The sequence below is a fragment of the Poecilia formosa genome, unplaced genomic scaffold, assembly GCF_000485575.1.
Source record: "Poecilia formosa unplaced genomic scaffold, Poecilia_formosa-5.1.2 Scaffold341, whole genome shotgun sequence".
NCBI classification, from domain to species: Eukaryota; Metazoa; Chordata; class Actinopteri; order Cyprinodontiformes; family Poeciliidae; genus Poecilia; species Poecilia formosa.
Genome location: NW_006800280.1, coordinates 333,850 through 345,868, shown reverse-complemented (window position 1 = coordinate 345,868; position 12,019 = coordinate 333,850). Strand labels below are relative to the sequence as shown.

Below are 12,019 nucleotides of genomic sequence, written 5' to 3'. Positions count from 1 at the left end.
CGATGTTTTTAGAAAAAACAAGGCTGTTTTTAGATTTATCTCAGAAATATTCTAGAAAAAAACATGGACATTTCTGAGTTTCAAAAGTCAGAAATGGTCCCCCCAAAATCGATTTTGGACATTTTCTGAGTTTCAAAAATCTTAAAGCTGGAAATTTCACATGCACGATGAGGTCAAGGCGACTGTCACCTCACTGTCATATGAAAGGAGAGGTTTCTAAATGAACGTAAGCAAAGTGAATCCATTTAACACTTCCTGAACATAAAAATCTCTAAAACTGAGAATTTTCAGACATTTTTGGTTTGAGGCAAATATTTTGTTAAAGTGTTCATAGTTGAAGCAGTGATAAATCGTGATTAATACCAGCACCGCTTTTTTTTTTAGCAAAAGTATGTGGAATGCATTTAGTCAAGCGGCTAAAACCTTAACAACATCCGAACAGCCTTGTAAAAACAACAGATGCTGCCTATACCTTTCTGATATTTCCGGCTCTCTTTTGGCTGAAATGAAACCGAAAGCTTTCAGCAGTCAAAGCAGGAGAGGAGGACTGACCATCAGATCAGACGGAGGCGCAGCGACGTGAGGCAGCGTCAGGTACGTGTCTGCACTTCCAACTGGCTTTCACTGAAGTCTGTCAGAGTGAACAAAATGTAAGTTAGTCGTTTAGCATTATGCTGGTCAAACTTTAAGAATACTTTCCAGGCAGCGAAGAGTAAAAATAAAATAACTACAAAAATCGCAAATGTTTAAATGATGATAACATCCTGCGTAGTAGTAAAGGAAAAGTTTCAGCAGTGTTGTCATGCTTTCAGAGGGAAGAAAAGAAATATGACTGCAAAAGAAGAAAAAAGAAGCGGGGTAAAATGTGTCTTTGTGCTTAGGTGGAAAACAAAACTCCAATTTAGCAAGTGAGGCGTGTCTGCAGCTTGGGAAACGTCAGTAGCACAGTTTCTGCTTTCCGACTTAAACAAATCAGATGCAGAAAACAGAAACAATAAATCTCTCTGGCCGTTTCAAAGTCCAGCCAGGGTGTGATTATGTGCTTCGTGTTAACTGGACTGACCGTTTCGGCTATCGAGTCTCTGTTTATTTAATGTTTCTTTTATTCCCCCAAGTTATAACTTTGCAGGACTCTCCGTGGAAGGAAAATTGTACATCATTTTCAAAACATTTCACACACTAAAATCTGAAAAGTGCGGCGTGCAGACGCATGCACCTGTTACTGTTAAATAATAAACTGTATCACGACGATTTTGGAAGGAAATGGGCCACCAATGACAGCCCACATGAAATGAAAACATCCGTGGCAAAATGTGAATGAATCAGCGCCCTCATCTGGACAGAGCCGGGATGTTCAGTGAAATGTATCCAGCAGTTGGGTGGCCTATTTATTTACCTGGCTATGCAAACACCTGTGTGGTTCAGGCCCTTGATAAACATGGAGCAGCTGAAAGCGGTTTATCTTTTCATAATGATGATCCAGTTCATTATGCAAGCTCAAATATTAGCCATGAGAAAATGTTCTACATGTGTTCCTTTGAAATGTTTTGTAAAGTTGTGATCCGGGTTACCCAACATACGAAAAATTTCAGTTTGTATCTTTATAATAATAATAATAATAATAATAATAATAATAATACAAAATTCTATTAATGAATTATTTGTAGATGTAAATAAATTCATTTATATTTGATAAGCAAATTTCAAAGTGCTACAAAGTAAAAGATACAGATTTGTCTGATTCTACACTCTACTTCACCTCAGTGATCTTTATAAGGTTTAGTATACTCATACATTGTCTTTTAGTATTTCTTTAAAGTAGTTTTTTATTCTTACAGTTTGTGTTTAAATGAGCACTATCTGCAACAAGTTTTAGTCTAAGGCTCCGAGCTGTATAACACAATCAGTACCACCAGAGGGAGACAAATCACGCGTTTTTATATGGAGGGTGAGAGGCAGCAAAAAGCAAAATTAAATAAATATACCTTAAAATACATATGTGTAAATCTCCTATTAATCTCCCATTAATGTCAAGTGCATCATAAAATTAATTACATCAATAAATAATTAAATGTTATGAAATTATGAAATATGCAAATAATTAAATGTTCCATGAAATAATTCAGTTACAAAAGAATGAATTGAAATAATAAAATGCTCTTTTAAAGAAAATTATATTTAATAATATATTTACTCATTGTTCTTTAACAGGAACTTCAGGAAAGACGATCCACAGACCCAACAGAGAAGGTAAATAATGGTTCGGTGCAGCTGGTCTCACAAGTGACTGAAAAGAACTGATGTTATTTCTGTTTCACTCAGGCTAGACCTCAGATCACACCCTGTCAGACATGAGTCTCCAGGTTTGCCACTGCGGCTGGTCCAAATGTACCACCTACCAGGGCCTGAGAACTCACCAGGGGAAAATGGGATGCACCCCGAAGGGAATGCACATCCCGGAGAACAAACTAGTTAGCTACTTTCCACGAAGTTATATCCAACCAAGACTAATCACTTCAGTCGATATCTTCAAGACTCCTATGAAGTTTGGTGAGCGTTTTATTTTAGAGCTGAAACAGTTCTTCATGTTCAACTTGTTCAATAATCTGTTACTATTTCCATAATTTAGCAATGATCATTTTATCTGCTTAAGCTTGCACAGGCACACTTTTTGTTCTTGATTGTGGTAATTTTTGGAAGTTTTAAATGAAGACCAATAGTTCCTCAGAAGAACATATTTTTTTAAAATGTTGTAGTGTAACAACCACAGCCCAGCAAAAGATTGGGGTTTTGGCTTGGAGGGCTTTGAAATAAAAGTTTTGGAACTTACTAAAATAGTCAAAGCACAGGAGTAACGCTTGTCAGCAGTTATAAAAAGGGTTTGACTGCTGTATTGTCAATAAAGATTTATTCATTGATTATTGAGGTTGGAAATTATTTTTAACATTGAATTTCATTTTTATTTGAAAAGCATGTAAATATATTTCGATTTGTCAAAACCCAAACTTTATTTTACTATTTCTATTAACTTTTATTTCCTGTCCAATAAGAAACAAATTTGTGGTTGAATGAAAATATTAAATCCACATGCCTAGAGCTGGGATATGGATAATTTTGGGTTTAACTGCAACTAATCTGTGTTTATAGTAAAATTAACTCACTTTGTGTTTTGCAAAAATCAAAGATATGTCTGTTTCGCCAAGAAAAACTCATCCCAGTTTTTGGTATTCTAGATCTTAAAGAAGAACGAAGAAACAAGGCCAGACTTTTGGTTAGGTGTAGAATCAGATTATCATTTCAGAGTCATCATTTTCAATAGTTTTCTACTGCTAATACATTATCAACCATCATTGCGTACCTCGTCAGGGGAATGGAACTCTATTGGAACATGACAGCTTAACTCGACCTGCCAAAATGTAAAAGAAAATTAGATAGGCAACGTGTGAAGAAAATCCCCATGGCTCAAAAGTCCACTGCTCTGTTTTGAGACGAGACTTCATGCACATAAAATGATCCATCATATTCCTTTGATCTTATTGTGTCTCAACCAAAAGAAACAGATTTGGCACACAGCTACGATGTCAATCAGGACAGTCGGTACTTAGCTTGCTATTAGATAATGGGGAACAAACTGTCTCCATCGGGTCCTGAAGTGTGTCAGAAATTTTGGGGGTGCTGTCCTGGACACTTTTAACATTTCATGTCAACAAATCAACTAATCATTGTCCACGTCCAAAAGTTATTTTCTGCTGTATCTTCTCAAGGTCTGAGGAAATTTGCAAATTTCCTCAGACCTTGACCATGTTTCTTTGACATGATGTCTTGAATTGTTTGCTGAAAAGATTTTCATTAACTAACGCTTTGTTTATTAAAAGAGATTATTATTTTTGTTGTGTCTCGATAAGACTCTTCAGGATTTGAGGAGCTGCAGGTTTGCCACTGTGGCTGGTCCAAAGTAACCACTTACCATGGACTGAGAACTCACCAGGGGATGATGGGATGCACACCAAAAGGACTAAGGATCCCAGAGAGTAACCAGAACTTCCGGAGCAACATGTTGGAGCAACCTTATCAAATGGACAACTGGTCAATTCTGAACACTCCAGTAAAGGAGGAGGTATAATTAAATCCAGATACTATTGACACACAAACATGTGAATGAATTCAACCAATCATTGACTGGTAAATGTGGGAGTTAAGAAGCTAAAACATATTTTACTTCTCTCTGACAGAAACTGTTCATATCTCCAAACCTCCCCACCCAACTGAATTATGGGCTCACTCAAAAACTAACACAGGACATGAACCAACGAGGTAGAGGACTGGCACGATCATAATGTCACCAGATGGAAAATGAAATAAGCTGCTTTAATTAATACTGGCCAACGGTCTTTCTCCTCCTACAGTGGTCAAAACTGAGCAGGATTCTCAACAAATGGTTCCAACCTTGAATACTACCACGATTCCATTTGGCTCCCAGGTACAGGAAGTTTTCAGTTTAAGTGTTTTGGTTTTTCTGGGTGAAACTGTGTCCTTAAAAATGTATTCTGAATACTTTTTTTTCAGCAGACAGAGACAGATGCATCATCACTGTCAACAGATCTGATGAGCTCTCCATCATCACGCATCCTGCTAACAGAGTCCGACTCATCAAGTAAGTTTCATAAACACCATGTTAAATATGTTTAGCGACATTTGGTGTGAGTAATGTTTGTCCTTTGTAGTTTTTCAGACTCCACAACCTTTCCGTCATGGTTTTCTATCCTCGGACAACGCCTGCAGAAGGCTTGACTTTTCTTCTGCTTGTCTTATGGTACAGTAACTTTCCTATGAAGTTAAGAGTAATGTTTGAAGTCATAATGATTCTGAATGTGGTGTACTTCTCCTAAAATATAATGACCAACAAAACCATCAAAACATAAAATACCTTTGCATTCAAATTTTAAAGCTGTTTCTTTGACATGATGTCTTCTAACCATAAAATAACCTAAGCCTACTGAGGTAATGGCCCTTATTTTGGGTCCTAATATAGAATGACCCAAAATCTACGCCGTATTACCACCACTAGATGGTGCTGTCCTTCACCCATTTGTAGCTCAATCCTGACCACAATGAAGGGGAAGAAAAAGGACGGAAGGTTTGCTGACATTTTTTGCAAATAAAAATAGAAAAATGTGTTTTATTTGGTCCCATGAAACTCAGAACAGCTGGACTTTTGCACCAGATTATATTTAAGGTGTCCGAATAATATGAGTGAATAGAAGGTAAGGTAAGGCAATTTTATTTATATAGCACATTTTCAGCAACAAGGCAATTCAAAGTGCTTTATTAAATTAAAAGGAAATACAAACAAAAATAACAAATCATAGGAAAGACAAAAAGAAGAAAGATAACTAAATCCTTTTATGGGTTAAAAGTAATATAAACTAAGCAGTGATGTTCCTGTTAAGGATTTCTGGATTCTAAGTTCATAGTTATTCTAATTCTAATTCTGATTCCATTTCTGGGCTGTATAATATTGAACTAAATAGTGCGTACTCCACAATTTCTAATATTGCTGATAAACTAAAATAATCATTTTCTGGGTTAAATAGTGAGTACTCCACCGTTTCTAACAAACTAAAACAAAAAAGAGGAAAGGACACATTAGGGCAAATGGCAACATTCAGACAAAACAATGGGCAAAACAGAGACATGAGTGAAGGTGGTGACGTTAAAGGGCCATGAAACCAGGTGGCTGAGGCTCCTGGCAAGTCCGATAGAGGTGTTGTTATCGAGGAACGTCCTTGGGAGCGTTCAGCTCCACAGCTCCATGGAAACAGGAGGGGGTGAGGTGGGAAAGAGCGTTATGTTTACATATCTTCAAGGAGATTGGAAATATGGAGCCCTTCCAAGGCGACATGGGAAAGCCAATTCAGAAACAGAATCTCTTAGGTTGGGAAAATTATAAATTTCAATCTTCCCTTAAGTCTCTCCGATACATCTCAGTTCCCAATTATCCAAATTAGTTTGGTTGTTCCACTGAACCGAAACTAGCAGCTTCTCCAAGATCGATTCCAACTCGTTAGTGAGTTTTAGAGTCCTCATCTGTGTCCACACCAACAGTCTGAGTGTTTGCTAGATCGGCCAAGTCCGTCACAAATTTGCTGATAATCCAGGAATCCACAAGCTCCAAACAGCAGAGATCCTGTTATCATGAATAAATCCAGGGTGAATCCCGCCGGGTGTGTCCCCGCAGGACAAGAGGGCTCTCCTGTGCCCAGACTTCTCGTCGAAAATTTGATCAATTGCATTGAGAGATCGGTTGACCAGATCCATAATTTGTATATTTGGATGATGTGCAAAGAAAGGCTCCAAAAATATAGAAAAAGACAGGACAAAAACAGAGCAAGCAGGGCAGACAAGGGCAGGGAGGGAGCAGAGGAAAAAAGCGTCCACCTTCACCGAGAGCAAGAGAGAAAATGGCACAGCAGCCATCAAGGAAACGCAGTGTTTTACAAACACAGTGAAAATTATTATAAGAAATGTGACAGACATTTCATTACATCTGAAAGACGGAAAAAAATGTGCACTTCTAGAAAGTAAAAGTTAAAACTTCGCCTCCAGATTTTCATAAACTGTGTTGATGTAAAGCTCGACAGAGCTGGTCACATCTGTAAACCTCTGAATTTTTACTTACAATATGGGCTATTGTTTTTTTGTTTTTTTTACTGTAATTCTGTCCTTTCAATAATCAATAAACATCAGATTTTTTATTTTAAATTGTTTTATGTTGTTTTAATTGTTTTATGTTGGCCTTTTTTCCCTTCTACAGGCAGACTCAGACTCAGAAATTGAAACAAACACACATAAGGATGCAGTTACTGTAAAGAAGACAGAAAGAGGAGCTGAAAGGCTGCTGCAGGTAAAACATTTTTTCTATGATATCTGTGACCCAAGCTTTCGTTTCCAGATTTTACTTAGTTGGAATTTTAAAGCAATTTTGGTCACAGTAAGATCAGCTCTCGATGAGATACATCAAGTCCCTCTAAATAAGACAACATGTCCATGGTGCCCAGAGGTGCCAGAACATATTTTTCTTAAAACTGTAGATTTTACTTAAAAGATGGAATTCATATTTAGCATGCAAATTGTAGATGAAATAGGAATATTTGTACTCATTTTGGTTACAATTAGCAGGAAATGACTGCAGAAAATTTCACAAATGTGTTTAGTGCAAACTGCTTTGTAAAGCAGGAGCAAACCCATTTCACATGGTAGAGTAGTTTGCACTGCTTTGTGAATCTCCCCCGTTTCTATCATACTAAGCCCTTAATAAATTTCTACATCCTACTTTCACCTTCTGTCAATGCACAGCAAGACAGGATGAAGGTCCTGTTACAGCAGAAAATTCACATCCGAGAGCAGAAGATGACTGAAGTCAGATCAGCCGTGAAAAGCTGCAAGGTGAGCTGCAGACGCTGCCGCCATGTTGGTCCTGATTTTGGATTTATCAGATATACCTACTGGATATTCCCATCCCTGTTTTCAGGGCAGTTTGGATGATGAATGGATGCAGATACACAGCGTCTTCTCAGAGGTGATGAAAGTTGTGGAAGACGCTCGGAAGAAAGCTCTCGAGCCAATCGAGAAGAGGTCAGCCATGTTGATCTCAGTAACAGTTTTAAAACATCCTTATAAATGCTTTACAAAGTTTCCCATTGTGACGTGTAAGTGGACATATCTAACAACACATGCTACGATGCTGGAGCTTTATTTTCCTAAGCCATCGTGTCTTCCTTTGCCACTGAAATGCGTACAAACTAACAATATGGGGATTTGATTAAATGTTGTGCATACTTGAAATGACAGCGAGTTAATGGAGTTTTACTCAAACTAAAAGCCTTGTGTGTTCTGTTCTTAGGAGGCGAAAGGTAAAAAGAGACGAACAGAATCTCCTGCAGAAGCTGCAAGGAGAAATTGATAGACTCAGAGACTCCATTGATAAACTGGACAGAAGCCAAGACTTGCAGGTAAGGGGTCCCTCCACCTTCACGCCCTTTTTTTAATATAATTTTAGCAAAACAAGAAAAAAAGTTTCTGTTTCTTTAACTCTCCTCCTTCTTTACTCCCTCCTTTGCAACACACAGGCCTTTCCACCTTCAAACCTGGATGGCTCCAAGGAGATTAAAGATCTAAAAGTCGACACTTCCTTCTCCTTTGGTACCCTGAAAGCAACAACATCTACCATGATGAAAGACATCCAGTGGCGTCTGGAAAACCTCTCTTCCCTCGGTAAATCTTTGTTTTTCTAAAATGACGCCATTTTGGTCGTCAGTCCAAGCAAGTCTACCAGAGTATCAGGTGTAAAAACAGCATTTGTTACATTTCCAACTGGTGCAGTTCTCTTTCACACCGCATTGTATCAAACCAATCGAACCCTTTGAAAAACCTGTTAAATTACACACTGCTCCAAGAACTACTGAAGGAAATTACATGAAAACCTCTGAAGAAGACACTGGACGCAATTTCCTTTTTCACGAAATGCAAACAAAAATGGACCTGATTTTAGTGGTTGTAGGATTTCTCTTTTGCTGTTTGGAAAAAACCACTAGCACAATACTTCCGTGTTTCTATTGGCTGTAACTAGAATGCCTTGTGCTATCATCCGCTTAGCACTCATATGTGCATTGGAACCACGTCAGACTTTGTTTTCTTGGTTAGCAGCAGCGTTTGATTACACATTCACACCTCTCTAAACAAACTGGACATTTGCTTATAGAGGTGTGAACCGAACTTATTTGCCGGAGTTCGGTTTCATTATAGCTCACTAAACAGAGCTGATCTGAATAAACCCACAATATGTTTTTTTCGTTTTTGTTGTTGTTGTTTTACCCACATTTTGTTCCTTTTCCACAGAGCTCAAAAGGATTACAACCTTCGCAGGTGTGTATACCCAAAACGTATATGTAAATTGTAACATACTCTGCTTCAATAATGTACTTTTGGATTTCTTCTGTTTTTGCTCTTGTCTCAATTAAAAATTTATTGTTGAGCATCAAACAAAGACGAACATAGCAAATGCAATTTTCATGAAAATGCTTGCTCAGTGGTGGGCACTGCTGACAAGAAGTTAGCTGTGCTAACACTGAAACACTATTCCTATACATTAGCTCCACTAACATCCTATGATAACGTGGGAAGTAGCTGAAACTAATCCTAAAGCACTAAATTTAGTCATGTTGATATCCACCACCTATCAACGACACAACATATGCCATTTTCAAAGTTAGAAAGATGCTAAATCGTGTTTTTCTAATGTGCTAATTTTTCAGAAGTATGCACATTTACAAGAGGAAAAAGATTATCTAAGGCAGAGGTTCCCAAACTGTGGGGTGCGCCCTCTAGTGGGGGCGCCGTGTCATTGCAGGGGGGGCGCGGGAAGCTGTCTGGATGGAAAAAAAAACAAAAAAACATGAACACTGTATGATCTGGGTTTTTACCTTAGAATGACCAACTCTCTGTTATTCCTATGTCAATTTGATACAGTAGAGGCTTCCGCACTTCCCATATTTGTGTCCTCTGTCACTTTTATCAGCAGTTAAAACTGTTTAATCTGTTGTTAACATGCTGTAACCTGTTTTTCCGAGCCGCCTTTAAACGCAACATGAGCGCTACGACGCTCGCGCTGGGTTTCCACCTGTGAAGGAGACCTGCTGCTGCTGTGTGGAGCTACGTAGGTTTGTGTTAGAATCACAGCAGCAAACCAGCAAAACGCAAAGAACTTTTCACAGTTTTTCCCTCCAAACTAACCGACTGAGTTGAGTAAAGCTGTTAGATGCAGGTAATGTTAGCTAAAAGATGACTAACTAACATCAATACAGAACCTTAAGCTTAACAAGTACCTTGTAGGCTACCGATGTTGGTGTCTGTTTTCAGCTACGTACATTCATTTTGCCCCCAAAAAAGTTGATGCCCCCTTCCCCCGTCACACGCGTCGTTTCAACCAGACAGCCATTTGTAATCCATAGGGGGGGCGCAGAAAATGTTTGGGAACCACTTGGGGGGGCACAGAAGAAAAAGTTTGGGAACCACTGATCTAAGGCAACCTGACCCAGTGTGGAAATTTAATGGCCATATCATAAGCTACATGTGATTTGGTGAAGAGAAAATCAGAGAAAAGTGAAAACCAAATTCAGGCCTCATTCCCTGCCCTACGTGTGTTTTCTTCGTTCTGTATCTATTATTCAGACTCCATCAGTTTTTCAGTCATATTCCCTTCACGTCTTTGGCACATTGAGCTAATCAGCTCAACTTTAAAGCATTCAAGTACTAAGCATGTTCTGTTATTTCTCAGTCTGTGCCCATTGCTCTTGTTGCCAATCTAGTTGTTTCTTGACCCCCCTTTACCTTTACAATCTTTTCATCATGCTTCTCCCATCCTTGTCTTATTTTGGTTCTTAAACACATCGTGACTCTTGTCAAACCTTTAATTCTCCCACTGTTTTCTGTCTGACCACAGTGGATGTAAAGCTGGACTCAGCCACGGCCCACCATTGCCTTGTCCTGTCCAACGATGGTAAGAGAGTGAGAGACGGAGGAGAGAAGCCAAAAGCTCCTGACGATCCGGAGAGGTTCGACACGTTTGGCAGCGTCCTCGGGATCAATTGCCTGAACCGCGGCAGGGCGTACTGGGAAGTAGAGGTGAAAAACAAAAGTGGCTGGGATCTTGGTGTGGCACGGCGGAGCGCAAACCGCAAAGGGGTGCTCAAGGTCAACACAGACAACGGTTATTGGGTGGCCGTGCATTTCAAAGACAGGAAGTACGCAGCCCTGACAGTTCCCCCCACAAGCCTCCCGCTGAGCGAGAAACCCCAAAAAGTCGGAGTGTTCGTTGACTATGAGGAAGGCGTCGTGTCGTTTTATGATGTGATGAACAAGTCGCACATTTTCTCGTTCACCGAGTGTCTGTTCAATGATGACATTTTACCTTATTTCAGTCCGCATCCTAAAATGAATGATAAAAATGTTGATCCACTGATTATATCTGTTGTCTAAAAGCATGCCATTATCTTGAGTTGTAGATATTCTCACCATAAAAACCTTTCGAAAAATACCACGTAATAATCACTGGTGTCACACGTGTGGTAACAATTTTAATATATTCTTTATTTTTTTAAGTTGATCTACAAGTCTATTTTTTCAAATAAATATCCATGACATCCTGTTTCACCAGATTGTAAAAATCATGTTATGCTCAGTGGCTCAGCCACTCTTCAAAATTTGAAACATGCAATTCAAGTAAGGCAGATGTGTGTTGATCTTTATACGTCAGGAAACGGCTACAAGAACGTAACTACTGACCGAACATCTCTGTAGTCAAACCAGACTGGAACAATTTTAAAACCCCCAACTGTGACAAACAAGGTTCAACAAAGACTAGGTGAAGGTCGATTACTGGCATCAAGTCAACATTTCCCCTTCTGTAATTCTTATATAAGGCGAAATGTAAGACTGGATTCCTTCGAAAGTGCCAGACTGACTTAAGTTTTCTCTGGTTGCTTAAAGCACCAACTAAACAACTTACACAACTAGTAGAAGGCTACTAAACATTTCTCTCCAAGATACAATCAAGACCCGTTTTCTTGGATTCAAATATGTCCACTCATCAAAAACGGTTAGTAATGGTGAGGAAGGTGAAGTAGCACCTTGTAAAAGTTAAAGTTGGAAATAAAAAATAAAAAAAACTACAGATGAAATAGGAATATTACAAAAAATATTACAAAAAAACACTGCCAGATAATCCAGAAATGGACAAGCATTTATGTCTTATTGTGTGTGCAAACAGTAAAAAAAAAATAAAATGAAATAAAGAAAAAAAACTTCTGTGCCTCATTTATGTTCCTCATATATGAACATGTTGCATATAAGCAATATCAAATGAATATATTTTAATACAGCATTCATTTTTTATATAGATTTTTTAAAATGCAGCATTAAAAATATTAATGATTGGGGCGGGGTTTATTTATAAAGACAT

The 12,019-nt window shown here is 38.5% G+C and overlaps 1 protein-coding gene across 1 annotated transcript; it reads left to right on the top strand.

Moving 5' to 3' along the window:
* Positions 1-431: 431 nt before the first annotated feature.
* LOC103153151 (E3 ubiquitin-protein ligase TRIM21) lies at positions 432-11,861 on the top strand. The gene is made up of 15 exons (XM_016661737.1): positions 432-594; positions 2,212-2,250; positions 2,323-2,550; positions 3,906-4,117; positions 4,233-4,314; positions 4,407-4,480; positions 4,567-4,654; positions 4,725-4,813; positions 6,815-6,904; positions 7,357-7,446; positions 7,532-7,635; positions 7,904-8,012; positions 8,130-8,274; positions 8,899-8,925; positions 10,502-11,861. The coding sequence occupies exons 3-15, from the start codon at positions 2,352-2,354 to the stop codon at positions 11,035-11,037; spliced, it is 1,845 nt and encodes a 614-aa protein (XP_016517223.1). The 5' UTR covers positions 432-594; positions 2,212-2,250; positions 2,323-2,351; the 3' UTR covers positions 11,038-11,861.
* Positions 11,862-12,019: the final 158 nt, after the last annotated feature.

Coding starts and splice junctions, on each gene's coding strand:
- LOC103153151 (XM_016661737.1), top strand. CDS start 2,352: ATGAGTCTCCAGGTTTGCCACTGCGGCTGGTCCAAATGTACCACCTAC. Junction 4,118..4,232: donor ACACTCCAGTAAAGGAGGAG/GTATAATTAAAT, acceptor TCTCTCTGACAG/AAACTGTTCATATCTCCAAA. Junction 7,447..7,531: donor CAGCCGTGAAAAGCTGCAAG/GTGAGCTGCAGA, acceptor CCCTGTTTTCAG/GGCAGTTTGGATGATGAATG.